At 43.8% G+C, this 21,364-nt stretch overlaps 1 protein-coding gene across 12 annotated transcripts in view; it reads right to left on the bottom strand.

Moving 5' to 3' along the window:
* Positions 1-21,045, bottom strand: part of kif21a (kinesin family member 21A) — a 40,253-nt gene extending 19,208 nt beyond the window's left edge. For 7 of the 12 annotated variants that reach the window (XR_013131095.1, XM_077007568.1, XM_077007574.1 and 4 more), the window contains exons 1-9: positions 20,854-21,012; positions 20,609-20,777; positions 7,235-7,457; positions 4,511-4,693; positions 3,727-3,876; positions 3,390-3,524; positions 3,039-3,209; positions 2,766-2,881; positions 2,488-2,683 (exon numbers count right to left, since the gene is read on the bottom strand). Coding sequence is in view for 11 of the 12 variants with exons in the window: in XM_077007568.1 (XP_076863683.1) it covers positions 2,488-2,683; positions 2,766-2,881; positions 3,039-3,209; positions 3,390-3,524; positions 3,727-3,876; positions 4,511-4,693; positions 7,235-7,457; positions 20,609-20,652 (1,218 nt within the window). In the remaining variant the exon portion in view is untranslated. Of the gene's footprint in view, positions 1-2,487; positions 2,684-2,765; positions 2,882-3,038; positions 3,210-3,389; positions 3,525-3,726; positions 3,877-4,510; positions 4,694-7,234; positions 7,458-20,608; positions 20,791-20,853 lie in introns of all 12 variants that reach the window. The other 5 variants (XM_077007571.1, XM_077007579.1, XM_077007578.1 and 2 more) reach the window with 3 other exon arrangements.
* Between the last annotated feature and the right edge of the window lie 319 nt (positions 21,046-21,364).

Genomic DNA, 21,364 nt, shown 5'->3' with positions numbered 1-21,364 from the left:
TGAGCTCCACGTTACACACGTGCAGTGTTGCAAATAACACCGTTAAAAATAACGTAATTTTGTCAGTAAAGGGATAATATAATTAGTTACTTTTCCTGTCGTTACAACGCCGTTGACGTTACTGGTCATTAAAAGCGGTATATATTGATATACTAACAGTAAAGGGAGCGGACCGCTGCCCAGACTAGTGAGGAGTAACAGATCTCGATAGGTCACAGTTCTCGGTGTAACACCTGTTTAACTTAACAAGTCAGTAAGCGATTGGCTAAGGCAGCATTATGGTAGCCAATCAGAGCCAGTGTTTTTACACGCGTGCCGAAGCACAACAGTGACACACGACACAAACGGAGAAGAGGCAGAAATGGCGAGTCAGGAGAAAGCCGAAGAAAAATTTGCATTTTCAAGGTGGCGATATAAACATTATTTAAGAAAATACTTGAAGTTCCTGAATGTCTACCAGACTGGGTATTTGATTTATTTAATTAAGAATAGAGGTTTTATTGTTAAGTTTACTTCTGTTGTGAACAAACCAGTTGTCTCAGGTTGAGAGAACTTAATTTAATTTGATAGATGTAAATGCACTTTATATAGTGTAATATAGTGTAAATGCACTTTATATAGTGTAATATATACTTTATATAGTTTACTTTTGCTTTTTTTTTTTTTAACAAAGATTTGAGATTTTAAAGGATTTTATCCTGCACTGGTCTGTGGATGTGCAATAAATATCAAAAGTTAAACACCTTTCTGTAAAAGTTAAACACCTGACTGTAAAAACTGCTTTTTCAAAAAAATCCTTATTCATTGGCATATAACTTTTTTTTTACTGTAATGCAAATAGTTACTTTCCCTGGTAACCAGAGGTGGGACCAAGTCAGTGTTTTGCAAGTCTCAAGTAAGTCCAAGTCTTTATCCTCAAGTCCCGAGTCAAGTCTCAAGCAAAGACAGTCAACTCAAGTCAAGTCTCGAGTCAAGACAGGCAACCGTCAAGTCGAGTCCCAAGTCTGAAACTTGGAATTTCAAGTCCTTTCGAGTCTTTTTTTTTTTACAGGCATCAACGTTTTACAAATGCTATGCTGATGCGTTTCTTTACTCGTTTTGTTGGTGTCCACCAGCCAAAAGATGACAGATCATTTACATTTTATCTTCTCTTAATTACATAAATGTACTTAAACAAGAATGTTTCGTTACATCATTTTACACGAAAATAGCAAGCTTCATCGTAAGCAAGATGCTGTCATTATGAATGGTTATTCTAAACATTTGGATAAAATGTTTAAATATAGACTAATAAAAGGTTAGGGTTATTTTTTCATTGTTTTCTGTTATTGTGGGGTCACGGTGTAGGCTACTATTGTTACCTGGAGATTCAGTGGGGTCACATATTCTGATGGCTGCCGTCAGAATTGGTGACCCCAGTTAAAAAGGCTCACCTGTACATCCCATTCATGATTTCTTTGTTGGCTGCAATGGTGAGGGGATGGTAAATCTTGTTTAAGTACATTTATGTAATTAAGAGACGATAAATGTAAATATAAACATCTGTCATATTTTGGCTTGTGGACACCAACAAAACGAGTAAAGAAAGTGCATCAGCGTAGTTTACGTAGCATTCGTAAAGCGTTTGTGCCTCTGAACAGAAACTGTGAAATAGCGCCCCCTGTGGTCACAAAACTCGACGGTCACAGAATCTGGTGTAACACCGGTCTGCGTCAGAAGGACGGAAATGAAATTAATGGGGTGCACTTTATAAATATTAATATGCGTTTTAAAATTTAGATTTGGGGAAAAAAAAACTCAAGTCTTTGCAAGTAAACAGGTTCAAGTCCAATTCAAGTCCCAAGTTATTGGTGTAAAAGTCCAAGTCAAGTCTAAGTCTCTGAATATTTTTTCAAGTCAAGTCAAAAGTCTTAATATTAATGACTCGAGTCTGACTCGAGTCCAAGTCATGTGACTCGAGTCCCCACCTCTGCTGGTAACGAGTTACTTTTATTATAGAGTAATTCAGTTACTAACTCAGTTACTTTTTTGAACAAGTAGTGAGTAACTAAAAACTAATTACTTTTTTAAAGTAACGTTCCCAACACTGCACACGCGTGAGCGCTCCACGTCACACACGCGTGAGCGCGCTACAGAAGCAGTTTTATGATGGATCACTATGACAGGGAAGCGTTTTGAAACAGCACCCTTAGCAAGAAGCAACCAAACAGTATGCTCAAAAAACTGACATCACACAAAAAACCCACCAGACAGCAAAACAAAACAGCTGCTATTTCATAGAATATGTGATATAAAAAAAAACGTTTGTTTATGAATTTGATGGAAGAAGCTGAAAAGAAATCTAGGCTGTATTTTTACTGACTTAACACGCAAGTTCCTGCTGTAACTGCTGCCTGGTTGACACCGAACAGAAGTGGGCGAAGAGAGGAGGGAGGAGATGAGAGTGGGGAGGAGGGAGGAGGGAGGAGATGAGCGTGACTCTCTCACCGTGCGATACTCCATCAGCTCCATCTGCAAGCGTGCGATCTCCGTCCTCAGGGCGCTGATCTGCTGACTGGCCTTGTCCTGGTTCACCACCACCTTGTTCTTGATGTTGCGTGCGCGGTTGGCGTACTTCAGTGTGTTCAGCGTCTCCATGAAGTCGCGGTCGGACGGGCTAATGCAGGCGATCATCACCGTTTGGCTGCAGGACGGGGGGCGAGGCGAGAGTTCACCAACACACACGTATTATTACAGAACTGAAGGCTGACGAGTCGATCACAGACCTATTGCCGCCTAAAGAATCCTGGAGCAGCCGAGTGAGTTTGGAGTCTCGGTAAGGCACGTGCGTTGATCGTTTGGTTCGGTCTCCTAAGGCACTGATGACATTCCCCAGTGCCAGCTACATTACACACATGGAGAGAGAGAAAACCACTGTCAAACATCAACCATTAGCTGAATCCACCTCCCTTATGGCAGGTTTCTGTACGTGAAGAGGCCTGTGGATGTGGAGTGGGCTCGGCTGGGCTCGGCTGGGCTTGGCTGGGCTCGGCTCTCACCAGTCCACAGTTGATTGAGATGCCTTCTTTGGCCCTGTCTCCCGTGGCACCGGTCCTCTTCAGCCGCTCAGAACCCGCCAGATCCACAAAGTGGAACTTTGCTGTAAGTGTCTCAAACTCGTCTGCGTTGGTCGAGTCGTTGGCCAGCCGATTATCAGTCTCGCCGTCCTGCTGGAAGACAACGAAAGGGGAAAAGAACACACAAGTTTATATTAAAAATTTCAGCATCGCCCATCAAAGGACATCAGGAAGTATGAGGAAAGAAGTAGCAGTTAGGTGATGAACGGTGGCCACGGTAACGGTGGCCGCGGTAACGGTGGCCGCGGTAACGGTGGCCGCGGCGTGGCTTACGTAGTCTGAGGGTGCACACATGCGCACTTGACACAGGTGGATGGTGAAGATGGCGTGGGAGCGAGAGCTCTGAACGTTCATCTGGGTACTGGCTGTGGTGCGCGAGAGGGCCCCCAGCTTCAAACACTGCATCAGCTGAAACACGGAAATCAACACTCAACACACACGACTATTTTAAATGTACTCACATACAAATCGTCATCAGTCACACTTTTTTTTTACATATTAAAAAAGACAATACCAAGAGTATGGGAAAATACATACACAACATCTCCCCTGCCCAAGACGTATTCACGCAGACATGTTTGCACATGCGCGCACACAGGCAACAACTCACTTCAGCCTCTGAAGAGACGGTCCGTGTCGTCACCCCGACAGTGTAAATTCCTCCGGTGGCATCCTCGTGAATTTTTATGTGTGGCTTCTGCTTTCGGGCCTCCATATCACGTGTGGCGTCGAAGAGATCCAGGACCTCCTCGTTATACAACTACAGTCACGTCACACACACACACACACACACACACACACACACACACACACATGTGAACGTACACACCCAGAGCACACAGTACTTTTAGTTTATATTTCATTTAAAACGTGCAACTTGACAAGATATGTGATACGTAAGTAATGAGGCACGTGGCTGTAGTGCACATCAGTAGTGCTCTGCTGAGATGTTTAATACGTGTGTGTTCCTGGGTTAAGCAGTCGCATGGACTGTGGCTATAGGTTGCTCCCCCCACCCACTTTAAACAGCTGACCTTGGCACTTGGTAGAGGGTTAATTTGGGACCATGGGGAGAGGAGAGAGGGAGGGTGTGTGGTGCAGTAAATACCCCCCCCCCCCCCCCCCCCCCATCTTCAATAAATGGCCCCTGAAATAGACTCACACCCCAGACAGCAATCAGAGCATCGTCATGGGAACGGCAAGTCCAAAGCAGAGCAACGTGGGAAGGCAGAAACAGAGTCTGCTATGTGCGGTGATGCCATGGTGACGCTCAGATAAACACCGCATTAGTGTTTGCATGTATGTGTGTGTGTGTGTGTGTGTGTGTGTGTGTCAGTTCCTTTTAGCAAACCAGAGCAGTATCAAAGCCAACCCAAAGGCACAAAGTGCAGTACCTCCAAGAACTGGGCGTTGACCTTGAACTCGGGGGCGGGGCGTCCCTGCTCGGCGGCTGACCGCTTCCTCTCCTCGATGCCCTTGAAGAGGTGAGTGACAGCCCGCGGAATGATGCCCAGCTCCTCATCCATAATGCTCACGTCGAAACCCGTGCCCATGGTGTACGTCTTCCCCGAGCCCGTCTGAAGGGCAGAAACACACACACACACACATGTGCCACTGAAGTGCCCCCACTCTGAATGCGAGGCTTACCACACACACTGCAGGACTCGGGGGTACATGTCACAACTTATTACACTTATTAATCTTCAGCATATGCAAGGAAATACTGAAAGGGGAGAGGAGGTGACATGAGGGAATACATGATACTTTAACTTGTGCCTTTGCAGGTTAGAAAACATCAGTGTAGTATACAGGGTCTTCCAGTCAGCCAGGCAGTGAGTGAATGCCAGCAATCTGTTGATCTGGTAGGCTGACTGGTCAAGAAGAACAAGCGACGTGTGTCACATGCAGTGACATGGAGCATTAACAGAGCTGTCTAGTCTAAAAAACTGTCAGTTGAATGGGGTTGTCAAAGGTCCTCCCTCCTCGTATATAAAAACTAAGAATTCGAGAGTGTAGATCCCCAAAAGGATCAGGTCAGGAGGCTGAGGAGTGAGAATGAGAGTGCAAAGGTTGTGCAGGGTGAAACAAACAGAGTGACAGGCTGGTGAAAGATGTACGCGTTTCCTGTGAGGGTTAAAAATGAGCTCAGCAGACTTCTAGGTCTTGAGCACCGTCGCTGAAACAAAATGACCCGAAAGCTTCAGCAGCAATTTGAGATCTGAGGAGTTGTATGAAAACCTACCTCTCGCACTGGAACACCCTAAAGCAGACGTTCCTAAAGTCCGGCCCCTGGGCCAAATGCGGCCCGCGTTCATATTTCCACTGGCCCGAAGCCTCAGTCATAAAATCAATAATGTAGCCCCCCAGTAGTGTTGTCTACAGTATAAAATAGACGTGTAAAAAAAGCTATTTTATATTTCACCACAGGGTGGCTGTAAACATGTGAGCCGAACTCTTGCGACCGCATTTTGCGCACGATCTGTTTTTTTTTTTTGTTGCCCATTTCTAAAATGGCAAGTAAGAAAAGGAAAGTTGACAGCGAAGACAAGTGGAAATCGAAATATTTTTTACACCGAGTTACAAAACAACTGTGGCTGCCTAATTTGTCAAGAGACTGTGGCTGTGTTCAAGGAGTTCAACATAAAGAGGCACTACCAGACGAAACATGCTAATTACGACAAGCTAACTGTTAACGAAAGCTGTGAAAAACTGAAGCAACTGGAAGCTGGTTTAACGGCACAGCAACGCTTTTACTCAAGAGGCCGTGAGTGGAGTGAAAACGCCAGGAAAGCTAGCTATGGGGTGGTAACGGCTCGCCAATGTTTGTCTGGCTCGTAGCACTGTGGCATGAAGGATTGACGAAGTTTCATCTGATATTAAGTTGGACAGTTGGAGGCAAAAGGAGTGGAGTTTGAGTTTTTTTCGTTGGCCTGCGATGAAAGCTCGGATGCATCAGACACGCTCAATTACTGATTATTCTGAGAGGAGTGGACAGTGAAATGAACGTCAGTGAAGAGGGGTAGATGTATTTGCTTCTTTTTGCTCCGTCGTAGATTACATGAAACTGCAGTGGAATAAAATCACGGGGATTATTACAGATGGCGCACCTTCCTTGGTTGGTGAGCACAGTGGATTATCAACCCTAGTGTGTAACAAAGTCAGTGAAGAAGGAGGTAAAGCTATAAATCTCCATTGTATTATTCACCAACAAGTGAACTAACCGATCCTGTTTGGCTGGCTGATTTTGAATTTTTAGTTGACATAACCAGACACCTGAACGCCCTGAACACAAGCCTTCAGGTGTCTATTTATGTCAACTAAAAATTAAAAATAAGCCAGCGCAACAGGATCAGTTAGTTCACTAAAATGCAGCGATAAGCCAACTGTATTCACATATCAAAGCCTTTCGGACCAAGCTACAACTTTTCCAAAGCCACCTGCCCAATCGCAGCCCAAACACACCTGTCACAAACGCTGCCCCAATACCACACATTTCCAATCCCTGCAAGAAATAATGATCCGTTTTCCAGCGCACAATATCAGTGCACAAATGAGGAGGCATGCAGCAAACATCTCATCTCTGGCTGAGGAGTTTCAACAACGTTTCAGGGATTTTGCAACCATTGAAAAGGAAATCACGCTTTTTTCCGTTTTCCGTGGATCCCAGTGACATTCCAGCCCACCAGCAGCTGGAGATAATTGAGCTACAGTGCGACACAAGAGTGTCTCAGCCGCCACCAAGTGCCATCTTGTCAGCGTTCACCAGCAGCTGGATGAAGATAAAGGCTCCAAGCAATTCAAACATTTGCTAAGAAAATGCTGAGCTTGTTTGGCTCGACATATTTGTACGCGAAGACATTCTTTTCTGAACATCTTTCTGACTTGGTCATCTTATAAGTAGCTCGCAAGCTGAAAACTTGTGGGCACCCCTGTTTTAAGTCAATGTGGCCCCTGAGCCAAAAGGTTTGGACACCCCTGACCTTACACCCCTGACCTAAAGGCTCTCTCCTTAAAAAAATATATTGTTTGTCTATCAATTGCTGTGTATGACATCCAGTGTGACAGCGTTCAAAAGCATGTGTACCCCCCTCCACACACACACACACGCACACACACACCTGTCCATAGGCAAAGATGGTGGCATTACAGCCCTCAAAGCAGCCTTCTATCAGCTTCTCTGTGCAGTTGGAGTAGATTGAATCCTGTTGGGATTCCATGTCGAACACATAGTCGAAGGTGAAGGCCTTGTCCTTTCCCAGGACCACCTGGGGCTCTCCAGGGGTCACGAAGGTACAGATGTGACATCCTTCTATCTTCTCCCGGGCCAACTGAGGTCGTATCCTGAGAGAGGGACATGATCGGAGAGAAAGAAAGAGAGAAACAGCAAGATGAGAGAAACAGAAAATTAGGTGAAGAAGACCAATTTTAATTTTAAACTATACATCAAATTCATGGTCATCAAAATTTGAAACTGGAAAGGAAAACTACACAGCAATGGTGAAAATGGCCTCTGTATCAAGGCTGCTAAATTGAGACGACCAATTATCAGATCTTTCAGTGGTGACACATCTGGATCTGAATCAGTGCCTCTTGCACCTCAATGCAATTATCACTTTCACAATTATCACTCAATTATCACTTTCACAATTATCACTCAATTATCACTTTCACAATTATAAATTATCACTTTCACAATTATCACTCAATTATCACTTTCACAATTATAAATTATCACTTTCACAATTATCACTCAATTATCACTTTCACAATTATAAATTATCACTTTCACAATTATCACTCAATTATCACTTTCACAATTATCACTCAATTATCACTTTCACAATCAATCATGTGTTAATAAAATATCAAAGTATCAGAGAGAATTGTGGTCAGCCAAAACAGCTGTCTTCTTCTTCTTCTTCTTCTTCTTTCTGCTATTCCCGTTTAGGGGTCGCCACAGCGAATCAAACTCCTCCATCTGGCCCTGTCCTGAGTGTCCTCCACTGACACACCAGCCACTCTCATATCCTCTACCACTGCATCCATAAACCTCATCACAGGTCTACCTCTCCTCCTCTTGCCTGGAAGTTCCATCCTCAAGACCCTCCTACCAATATACCTCTCCTCCCTCCTCTGTACATGTCCAAACCATCTCAATCTCACTTCTCTAACTTTATCACCAAAACATGCTACATGTGCTGATCCTCTAATAAACCCATTTCTGATCCTTTCCTTTCTCGTCACTCCAAATGAGAATCTCAACATCTTCATCTCAGACACCTCCATCTCCCTCACCTGTATCTTTGTCAGTGCCACTGTCTCCAGTCCATACAACATAGCAGGTCTCACTACTGTCCTATAGATCTTTCCTTTCATTCTAGCAGACATGCTTCTATCACAGATCACCCCAGACACTTTATGCCATCCACACCACCCTGCCTGCACTCTCTTCTTTACCTCTCTTTCACTTCCTCCATTACTCTGTACCCTCAACCCTAAGTAGGTAAACTCGTCAACCTTCACCAAATCAACTCCTTGTAACTGGACCTGTCCACCGTCTGCCCTCTCATTCACACACATGTACGCTGTTTTACTCCTGCTCACTTTCATTCCCCTGCTCTCCAAAGCATATCTCCATCTTTCCAAGCTCACCTCCACCTGCTCCCTACTCTCACTACAGATCACAATGTCATCAGCAAACATCATAGTCCAAGGGGACTCCTGCCTAACCTCGTCCGTCAGTCCTAACCTAGTCCTACCCCAACTTTAAACCCGTCTGTCATTCCTACCACACATCTCACTGCTGTCACACTGTTCTCATACATATCCTGCACCACCCTCACATACTTTTCTGCTACTCCTGACTTCCTCATATAATACCACAGCTCCTGTCTCGGTACTCTATCATAAGAAGTCAACAAACACACAATGTAACTCCTTCTGTCCTTCCCTATACTTCTCCATTAACACTCTCAAATCAAACATAGCATCTGTGGTGCACTTAGCTGGCATGAAACCATACTGCTGCTCACAGATCTCTACCTCTCCTCTAAGCCTAGCTTCCACTACTCTTTCCCAGATTTTCAGGCTGTGACTGATCAACTTTATTCCCCTCTAATTACTACAGCTCTGAACGTCGCCCTTATTCTTGAAAATCGCCACCATTATGCTTCGTCTCCACTCCTCAGGCATCTTCTGACCTTCCAAGATTCTGTTAAATAACCCAGTCAAAAACTCCACTGCTGTCTCTCCCAAACATTTCCATGCCTCCACTGGAATATCATCCGGTCCAACTACCTTACCACACTTCATTCTCCAAATTGCAGCCCTTACTTCCTCTTTGCTCACCTGGGGCACTTCCTGATTCACAACCTCTACCTCTTCATCTCGCTGAAAATCCCAATTCTTTTTAACCAACCGCTTTCCTCTCAAACTTTCCTGAACTTCCTCATTCCACCACCACGACTCCTTGTCTATCTTCCTCTGTCCTGAGGTCACACCAAGTACCTTCCTAGCCACATCCCTCACTGCATTTGAAGTCTCATCCCAGGTATCCAGAACACCACCACCATTACCCAGTACCTGCCTCACCTCATCCCTGAATTTTACACCACAGTCCTCATCCTTTAACTTCCACCACCTGATCTTAGGTTCCGCTCTCACTCTCTTCCTCTTCTTCACCTCCAACATCATCCTACATATCACCATCCTATGCTGTTTAGCTACGCTCTTCCTGGGTAACACCTTGCAATCACTAACCTCTCTCAGGTTTCGTCTCCTACAGAGGATATAGTCAACCTGTGTGCATCTTCCCCCACTCTTATATGTTACCCTGTGCTCTTCCTTTTTCTTAAAGTAAGTGTTAACTACAGCCATCTTTATCCTTTTAGCAAAATCTAAAGTCCTTCCGTATTCCTTACATTAACACCATATCTACACAACACCTCCTCATCACCACTGTTCCCTCCACCAACACGTCCATTTAAATCTGCTCCAATAACCACTCTCTCTTCTTTAGGAACCTGCAAAAATACTTCATCTAACTCTCTCCAGAATTCTTTCTTTCTAATCATAAACAAAATATGATAAATGTTCAGGGGTTAGACAATGGAACTGAAACGCTTGTCATTTTAGTGTGGGAGGTTTCATGGCTAGATTGGACCAGCCTGGTGGCCAATCTTCATTAATTGCCCATTGCAACAGTAAGAGCTGAGTGTGAAGGTTCAATTAGCAGGGTAAGAGCAGTTTTGCTCAAAATATTGCAATGCACACAACATTATGGGTGACATGCCAAGAGTTCAAGAGAAACTGTTAGTGCACATCTTGCTGGCCCATCTGTGACCAAGATAGCAAGTCTTTGTGATGTATCAAGAGCCACGGTATACACCAAGAAGAACGAACCACATCCAACAGGATTAACTGTGGACGCAAGAGGAAGCTGTCTGAAAGGGATGTTCCAGTGCTAACCCGGATTGTATCCAAAAAACATAAAATCACGGCAGAATTAAACGTGCACCTCAACTCTCCTGTTTCCACCAGAACTGTCCGTCGGGAGCTCCACAGGGTCAATATACATGTCCAGGCTGCTCATGTCAAACCTTTGGTCACTCGTGCTAATGCCAAACGTCAGTTACAATGGTGCAAGGTGCGCAAATCTTGGGCTGTGGACAATGTGAAACATGTATTGTTCTCTGATGAGTCCACCTTTACTGTTTTCCCCACATCCAGGAGAGTTACGGTGTGGAGAAGCCCTAAAGAAGCGAACCACCCAGACTGTTGCCCAGAGTGAATCATGGGGGTGGATCAGTGATGGTTTGGGCTGCCATATCATGACATTCCCTTGGCCCAATACTTGTGCTAGATGGGTGCGTCACTGCCAAGGACTACCGAACCATTCTGGAGGATCATGTGCATCCAATGGTTCAAACATTGTATCCTGAAGGCAGTGCCGTGTATCAGGATGACAGTGCACCAATACACACTGCAAGACTGGTGAAAGATTGGTTTGATGAACATGAAAGTGAAGTTGAACATCTCCCATGGCCTGCACAGTCACCAGATCTAAACATTATTGAGCCACTTTGGCGTGTTTTGAAGGAGCGAGTCAGGAAACGTTTTCCTCCACCAGCATCACGTAGTGACCTGGCCACTGTCCTGCAAGAAGAATGGCTTAAAATCCCTCTGACCACTGTGCAGGACTTGTGTATGTCATTCCCAAGACGAATTGATGCTGTATTGGTCGCAAAAGGAGGACCTACACCATACTAATAAATTATTGTGGTCTAAAACCAGGTGTTTCAGTTTCATTGTCCACCCCCTGTACTTTGCTGTATGTGGTTTATTTTGCATATGTATGTGTACTAAACCCATCTAATACCAGTGAGCAAAGCATCCTTTAAGATTTGCACTGAAAGGCCACCGTGGGAAGACCAGTGAGGAGGAGGCTGTCCTGGCCCCTGTCCCAGCCCCTCTCTCTCTGGCTAGGCGTACTGGACACCTGACAGCAGGCTTTAGTGCAGTCTCTGCGTGCATAAGAACCCTTTTGTGTGGGCTGAGACACAGAGGACAATATACAGAGAACAGCACAGAGACTGTATTGTGTCTGTGTGTGATATTGGATCTGGACACTGGGACAACCCTGCACAAGCCACTAGCAAGGGGAGACAGATTGAGCTTTGGGGTAGAAGGAGAGCTGGATGGAGGGATGGTTGGAGAGCTGGGTGGAGGGATGGGTGGGTGAGATCTCAAAGGTGAGGGCAGTGACAGACTGGGTCTCAGGTTTGGGGGTTGTAGTGGCTGGGGATTGTACCTGCAAGGACATTCTATGTACGTTAGATCAGTGAAATATATCAAAGCAAACACCTATAAGAAACTAAAGAAGACTTTTCAGGATAGCAGTGGAACGTATGTACAAAAAGTTCACATTTTCAAAAGAATCAGATTAATAGATGTGTTTTAAGGCTTAAACCCCATATAATTAATTTGTCAGACCATGATTATAGTCCATAATCAATTAGAGCAAGTAAACTGATTCATTATTGGTCCTTTTGACAATCACTGCCAAACCTCAGGATACAAAACTCCTCTAACCAACTGATTATGTGGTATATTAGGTTGGGGTTAAGATGGGTTAACAATCACCTTCGAACTTGAAGAAACACATCAATGTAAGTTATAAATATAACACACAGAAGACACCCCAGCTTTAGCTGTCAGTAAGTGCTAGTTAGGTTAGATATCTTAGCTAACTAACCTAATTATGTTCATGACGTGCTGCAGTGTTCACTTAACATTAGCTGGCAATCATAAAGGCGATGTCATGCCGAGTTGTGTTTTTAGTAACAGTAAGCCGTGTCTCTTTTCATGCTGACTAATCATGTGCCCATTTTAAAGTGTAGTGTTTTTATAGGCTAAGGGCATTTATTGAGGGTAAACACAGGGCAGTAGGCTCACCCTTAGAATCAGACGGACGGATTTTACGTCCAAAATACACCTCGTTTTCTCAGCTAAATTAAGTCGAACTTGTACTTCTGCGTCAAACCAACGACGTAACGGGACATAGGTTATTTGTTTTTTGTGTACGAAGTGTTAAGCCCAGTTTTTTAAGTTACTACTTGTTTGTACATACAGAACACTTGTATTTGTGGTCTTTGACATCTTTGATTTGTAAGTGATATATAAAAACAATTGATAATCAAACTTTGACGGCTTTCTTTAATTAATTAAAAACACAATACTTGTACTTTTTACTTTCAGTACTTGAGTAATAATTTTTAGAATAAACTACTTGCAATACTTAAGTACAAAAAATGCTGAATACTTCTGCACTACAGCACACCCATCATCACCCCAATACTACAGCGCACACCCATCATCACCCCAATACTACAGCGTACACCCATCATCACCCCAATACTACAGAGCACACCCATCATCACCCTATTACTACAGCGCCTATTAGGTGCAGCATGCTAAAGTTATGCTAACTGACCTTTTGCAGGGTTGCCAACTTTTCAAGATCACTTGGAGTGAGATTTGAACCCGGAGGAGGTGGTGAGTGTAAATTGTTGGGGGGGGGGGGGGGGGGGGGGGTGTCAAATGGACACAAATTAAGTATTATATCGTGATCAATCGATGGCCAGTGGTTGGCGTCAGAGCGAACCAATAACTCATTGAATCATAGATGTGGATCAGAGGTAAATAAACTAAATTATTTTTCGGCGTGAGATATCGGAAGTGTGGCGTGAGAGCGTGTGAAGACGGTCAAATGCGTGTGTCTCACGCTCAATGCGTGAGAGTTGGCAACCCTGCCTTTTGTGATTATGTTATACACTAGCAAGCATTGTTTTACACTAAGGTAAAATAAAGCAAATATTAATCGATTTCTGACCATTCCTAGCACATCATTAACAATCACATGATAATGGCATGTTGGTGTTGGAATGAACAGACCAGTGAAGACTAACACTGCTGGGCTGAACGTTATCTGCAATCCAAAAGCACCCTGTCACCAGAAGTTCACCTTTGGTGAAGGCCTAGAGAATGTCCAACACAAACTGTACATGGCAAGAGATACAAGCGACAAATCTGATGATTGCTTTCATGTTATATACAACACCACCCATATTTTTCACAAAACAGCATAAGTGTTTGGGTTTTAAAACTGTATCCTCTGAATTGGCCAAAACGGTAAGTAGGCCAGTCTGCTCCCCCCAGGGTTTCTTCAGCAGCTACTGACGAGTCAGTACATTACAGATGGAGCATGCCGATCTATGCGCTGCAGTTACTACTGCACTATGGTGATCTGTAAAAAGCTGCTGAGGATACCAACAGCCTCGTTAGAACCTACACGTAGACAAGAACATCTCAAAGTCAACTCTGTATACACAGTAATTATCAAAAGGCATTAATTTTACAATGTACAATATTGTAAAGGGGTCTGGTCAAGAGGTGATATGACTGCATTAATATACTTCATGTAGCTGTGGGTTAGAAAAGCCCTCAGGGGTGGAGCAGGACAGGAGCAGACACACAGGTCAAGAGACAGACTGGGGCTCGAAGGTACATTACACACTGCTATTCATGCTACCCACTGAGGCAGGACAGCTTGTCATTTCAAATCTCAGCAAAGCTCACACACTCACACACACACACACACACACACACACACACAAGGGGCAAGAGTCCAGGCGCAATTCAATAAAAATCCACAGGTCACTCGGGCCACTGCAGTCCCAATGCAGCCAACTGCACTCCAGTGAACACAGCCCTGCCTAAATGCAGCGTGGGATATATTAGAAGTAAACAGATACTGGATCAACCCAAATGCACAACGGAACACACAAGAATAAACGGGGAGTGGGTCAAACAGTTCAGGAAGCATCAGTCAAGCCTCAAATAGCCTCCTTGTCCACTATTCCCTTAGCGGGTAGTTAAAGGTTTGTCCTTTAAATGGCTAGAGAGGGTGCACTTCAGAGGGAAATCAGATAATGTGTGAAAAGCAAAATGAGAATAAAGGGATTGTAGCAGAGGGCTAGCATCATGGTGAAGGTAAGAACCTTGGAGAATAACTGCAGTGTTTTGGAAACAAAAATCTTTGTTCTAATATTGGACAGAATTGCTTCAGAATAACAACCAAAACGATCATCTAAACAGACCACAGCAACAGAATACACTAGGGCTGCCATGCAGCTGAACTATCCCAGTTTCAAAAGCAATTGAGAAACTAACTCAATCATTGCTCTCAAGTTGCATACAGGCCTTGAAGGAGGAGGTGTGCATTCCTCAAAATGGCCACATGAGTGTTTAGGCTGATGTCAGCAGTCATGTCTGGTCAACACAGGTAAGAGTGCAACAGTGAGTCCTGCTTGAACCTCTGACAGGTAAGAACAAGTTCTTCCAGAAGGACCACGAGGTGAGCCATGCATGTAGTCAAAAAATCATTTACCTTCCAACAAGCTCTCAACGCAGATCATGCAAATTAGGAGTCCCAAAATACAGTTATTAGTAGGTTATTCAATAAGTGCTTAAATATGCTTGGAGGTTAATGTCCAACAAACAGGCTGATTAAACCCCTCAGACACCCACTCGCTAAATACTAAACCATTATCAAGTTCCAGATGTGGTTTATTACGTTTGGTTGCTTTATTATACAGTCCTGGAGGGCTGATCTGGGGTTGTGCTTCATAGTCTTCCTCACTTTTGGTTGTAAAAGCAACAAAACAGTGATTCCTCCTCTAAGCTCTCTTCTCCATGCTTCCACGTTTCCTGGACCCGATGGGTCAACAGGGTCATCTGGGGTCAGTGCAGCTCGCTGGCTGCTTGCGGAGTGTGGCAGGTGTAATGTAAGGAGGAGGTATATTGTAAAGGACGCATAATGACTTTAAACACCTTTCAGCATGCCAAATTCAAACATCAAACTCAAGCACAAATGTACAAATTTAGAGGACAAAAGTCTGAGACACTCCTAGTCATAAACCATGCATGCAAGAACACACACTGACAAATATGCCATATACATAACGGAAAGGCCTCTCAAAAGCGAAAGGGGGTTAATAATTGCTCAATAACTTAAATTCTCATATTCATTCATAATTCTGTGTCTTTAAATGGTTTTGAAATTAGACTGATATTTAAGATCATATTTTGTCTTAAAGTGTGTTTTCTGGACACTGGAAGTCTTGATCCTAGTATTTACAGAGATTAGTTATTGAAAATGTCATTAATCTATATTTAATTTCTGTGCAGCTAATCAATTTAATGTACAACTCAATATTATACTCAATGGAATGTTATGCTTCAATTAAAAAACAGAACTAAAATATTGAAAAAGCTTTACCAAGTGTCTGTGTGTGATGCTGATTCCCTGGTGAAGCTAGACAAACACACCACAGCTACAGCACGACCTGATGGAGGTGATGGAAGTGATGGAGGTGATGGAGGACTGTGTAACTTTGTAAACACAGGTGACAGAAACAACGAGCTGACTGCAGACTCGGAATACAGCTACTGTTAAAAATCACTCATCGTTACACAAGTGCTACGAATCAAGTGCACAAGTGCTACGAATGCCAGGGTGAGAGTCCCTCTCACTGTGGACCAGGTCACTGTGTGAGGTGTGAGGATATTTATGGTCAGATCATGCTGTCATTAATGGATTAAGGTTATTTCAATGGCTTATATTTGGAATATTACATCACATTGTCTAAGAGTCATGTGAAATGTTTACAAGAGCGTGGATAGTGTTGACCTTTATGTGTGAGGTTATCAGTGTTCATGCTAAATATGGGTGGGGAACAGGTATATCAGAGGTGTGTCTGGCTATGTGTGAATGCAGAGTTAGTATTAGTCATTTCTATTAGATGTTACTAATCCAGTTGTACATACCAACTGCATTTATTTAACAAAATATATCAAATATACCAACACGTCTTGCGTTAGATAAATAATAATAATAATGCATTTTATTTATAGGCGCCTTTCAGGGCTCTCAAGGACACCGTACATATAGCAGCAATTAAAACATAAAACATTCCGTGATATAAAACAAAATACAAGATAAAACACAAACTAGGAGCTGTAAGCAGACCTAAACAGATGAGTTTTTAGTTGTGATTTAAAAGTGTCCAGTGAAGTAATATTGCGGATGTCAGGTGGGAGAGAGTTCCAAAGACGAGGAGCAGAGCAACTGAAAGCTCTAGCACCCATGGTGATTAAGCGAGCTGAGGGAACTGTAAGTGATATGGATAAGGAGGATCTAAGTGTCCGGCTAGGTCTATGTATGTGGAGGAGCTCGGTGAGATATGAAGGGGCAAGTTGATGTATAGCTTTAAAGGTGAGCAGTAGAAGTTTGTAGTTGATGCGGAATTTAACAGGGAGCCAGTGGAGGTGTCGAAGAACAGGGGTGATGTGATGAGTGGATGGAGTTTTAGTGATTATGCGAGCTGCAGCGTTCTGAACCAGTTGTAACTTCTGGAGGTACTTGAGGGGAAGACCAAACAAAAGAGAATTACAATAGTCAAGACGAGATGTGACCAGGGAGTGAACCAGGATGGCAGTATCGGCAGAGGTGAGCGAAGAACGAAGACGATTTATGTGACGCAGATAGAAATAAGCAGAACGAGTGATGGTATTTATGTGGGATTGAAAAGACAGAGTGCTATCAAGGACAACACCCAAACTCTTAACCTGCTGAGAAGAGGAGACCAAGGTGTTATCAATAGAAATGGATAAACTGTTAGCTTTGGAGAGGACAGATTTGGAGACAATGAGGAGAACCTCTGTTTTATCACTGTTGAGTTTGAGAAAATTTGAGGAGAACCATGACTTAACTTCCTGGAGGCAATCACATAGGGATAAAGGTGGAAGGATGGAATTAGGTTTGCTAGAGAGGTAGAGCTGGGTGTCGTCTGCATAGCAATGAAAATGGATGTTGTACTTACGAAAAATGTTACCTAGGGGAAGAAGATAAATGATAAAAAGAATAGGACCAAGAACCGACCCTTGTGGGACACCAGAAGTGAGGAGGCATGGCTGGGATGCAAAAGTTTTTAACTGAATGAACTGAGTGTGGTCAGAGAGGTAAGAGGTGAACCAGTCCAGGGGTTTATTGCAAAAACCAATAGCAGACAATCTCTGGAGGAGGATAGGATGGGAGATGGTATCGAATGCAGCAGTCAGTAGTATTTGGACTTTGCTGTTTGAAGACTGTTTTTATAGAGAAGCAGGTGGTTAAGATATAGGTCCTTATGAATTGTCAGACCTGTTTTCCGATGGAGTCGCTCCAACCTGCACCCAGTTGTTTTGAGCTGACGTAGCTGGGAGGTAAACCATGGAGCTGAGTTAATAAAAGAAACAGTCCGGGTTTTTAATGGAGCATGTGAGTCCAGTAGAGAATGAAGTTCTGAGTTATAGTGGTTAACCAGATCATCAGTAGTGGCAGATGGACCCGGGCTATGAATGCTATCAATACCTGAAGAAATAGAATTTAAATTAATTTTCCTTATATTGCGGTATGTAATATCCCGTATCGGCCTGCTTTTAGAAAGATTTATATCAATGGTAAAAGAAATTAACAGATGATCAGAGAGAAAAGAGTCAGTAGCAGAGCAGTTATGAGGAGATACACCAGAGCAGCAGATTACCTGCAATAAAGACACAAAAGCTCCAATAAACCACATTAAAACTAAAGAATAAACATTTACCATGAGAAATAGAGGCTACTGAAGAGATGGAAACAGAAAAACAAAAACAAAACAAAAACCTTCAGAAAGGGAAAAGAGACCAGCTTGGGTGTGGTTTGCACGTGTAATTACTGCCAGTCTGTTCTGCATAGACAGCGTGCTTTTTGAGCCTATTACAACACAGAATCGTCCTCCACCAAAACATGGAATCAGATTCCACTTGCGGTCACATAAATCCACATTTACACAGTATTTAAACTCTTCACGAATCAGGAAAAAACAATGAATGATGAAAGCAATGCTGACTGCACAAGTGTAGCTCCCCGTTCACTGGGTGGGGACCTGCTCGAGTGCCTTCAGTCTGACGGCTTTTACGTTTGTATTCACGCTCCTGGATGAAGTGAGAGAGACTCAACCAGGCAAGGACTAGATAAGTTCACCTTCAGGCTTCGGCAATTAAATTACATGTATCTGAAAAAGACTCCAGGTAATGTAACATACAACATGTAATGTAAATAACATGTGAAGCACTTGGCTTGCACAGCTGATGAAGGACCTTTATCCTGTTTCTCTGTAAATTTTGTGCACTTTACTACAATTTCTAATATGTTTGTCATATATATATATATATATATATATATATATATATATATATATATATATATGGGATATATGGGTGGGACTACACAGTGGATTAGCGGTGGATGCTGACCAGCCAAACCACAGCTGTGCTGCTTCTAAGATGCTGACTCACTGGCTGATGGCTGTTGCTATGGAGGGGGGTGAGTGGTGACATGGGCCTGATCTTGCACTACAAACCTAAGAGACTCAGTCAGCTGCCATGAAGATGTTTCAAACACCCCACATGAACCTACAGCAAACTCCACAACGCAACTGACTGAGGTTGTTCTTGGTTTGCTATACATAAATTATATTGGCATGACTGTATCAAGCTGGTTCAGCAAGTAAATCACTCCCAGTGAAAGAACACAATTAGCCTGTTAACACACACAAGCAGGGCAGAGTAAACGGCAGCTTAGCAGCTGAAAAAATGTTCAGGAGTTCAGAGAACGAGGCAGTGATGTGGGTTTTGGGGGTGCGGACCTGTGAGAGCAGGTACTGACCCTGGAGCATCATACTGGTACTATAGAGTGAGCCAAGGTCTGCTCCAGCTCTTCCAGGCCATGATCACATTGCACGGACCGTGGAATACTGGAATACTCCTGAAAGAAACCAGTATGACCATCAATGGTGCTTCAGATGAGTTGTTTGTAACCCGTACTGCTCTCTTATGAGCTGTGTATTAAATCAATGAACTAGAAAGAAAGATATGAATGTCTAATTAAGACAAACTAAAAGAAAAATTATGTATTGCAGGAAATACATACAAATATTCATTTGACTGGAATATGGCCAATCAATGTAGCTAGTGTTAATGAACATTAACACCAGGCAGGCGCTTGCTGTAAATTTGCCATTCACAAGGAATATTAGTTACAGTCGTATAATCCGATGGAATGGCATCAACACTGACCTAGACATGTATCTGAATAACTGACATTAGCTTTCTCCCACCATCTCGTGACAAATTCATGTTGTGAGCTATAAGCACCCAACAGTCGCTGGTTTCAGCTGAGTCTCCTGAAACTCGTCCAGTCCATAAAGCAGGTCTTTCATCGACTAACCGTCCTTCAACCACGCACATCTCCCACTTTGATTGCTCAGCCTTGTTTCTAAGACACCTCACTGATCCCGCACTCACACCAACCGTGACTCAAATCTCTTTAGTTTCTCCATGAGCGTTATTGGAGATTGTGGCCTCATCCTGATGTCGGTCTGCGTATGTTAACACTATTTCTCCGTGCACCTGACATGACTACACCTGACATGACTACACCTACAGACACCCAGCTGAACACTCTTACATCATCCCGTATGGCACTTTTACTCCGACATGTACATGACGACTGGAGTCTGACGCACAAACCTGTAAACATTTGTTTACCAACACGCGAACGCGCTCAGGCTGTCAACACATTTGTCTCATTTAATCTGTGCAAACGGAACTAAATCAGAACGACTGAGAAAAGCTGCAAACAACTAGACAGAATCCTGATGTTTGCAGTGACGCTGTTACAGCCCAGTGGGCTTCAGATGGGCCACGCAGCGTCGCAGGCCCGAGTACCGGGCGGCTCCACGTCCACGGATACATGTTCGCCTGCTGCTGGCTGCAGTAGTCCGGGTCGGCACCATCAAACAAACCGGCGGCTTCACCATGCAACACGCGATCGTTTACAGGTAACCGCGTACCTCAACGCCACACGGACCGAGCTCTCGTCTGGTCCAGTTGTCATGGTCCTGTGATCCCGACGCTGATCTTAAGAACCATCCACCAGAAGGTGCGGGTCGGTGCGGTTCCGCTGCGGGCTGGAGGGACTCTGTAGGGGGGGTCACTCCGCAGCTCAGCTCCGTCTCAGCGCTACCATATTAACCTGGGATTAATGTAGCCGAGCAACTTAAATCATGCAATAAATCATACTTTAAATCATACTCACGCCTGTGATTTAATGTAGCCGTGTGAGTAATTCCGCGTAGTAATAATACATACTGAACAGATTATGGACTGCGATGCGATTCCATGGCACGAGCCCCAACACACCGAGTTCGCTCGCGCCGTCTCGTCAGCTGGATAGAGGGGCGCGCGCCTCACTCACGCGCCGTGGACGAACCGCACTGCGTCACCAAACTCCGCCCACCGAGCCAGGGGGGTTAGAGGGTGACGTCACATTGCGCGTTAAAATGAAGGTTGTGTTACGTAGATGGATTATGAGCAGGCAAAAGCGAAACAAACGGATAAACGTAATTACAGACCGTTTGGATTTTTTAAATGAAATTTAACATATTTAATTGATTTATTGGTCTACTCCCTACTAGTATGAACTATATGTATGTTTAAATATATTACCGCTGGGGTAAAAAGATATTTGGAAGAAAGAGCGTGCGAACAGGTGGTATGTTGGTATTGAGAAGTGGCCTATCCGTCTCTATTTCTCATGAGCAATAAAA

The sequence above is a fragment of the Brachyhypopomus gauderio genome, chromosome 5 (assembly GCF_052324685.1).
Source record: "Brachyhypopomus gauderio isolate BG-103 chromosome 5, BGAUD_0.2, whole genome shotgun sequence".
Lineage (NCBI taxonomy): Eukaryota > Metazoa > Chordata > Actinopteri > Gymnotiformes > Hypopomidae > Brachyhypopomus > Brachyhypopomus gauderio.
This window is presented reverse-complemented; position numbering and strand designations above follow the sequence as displayed.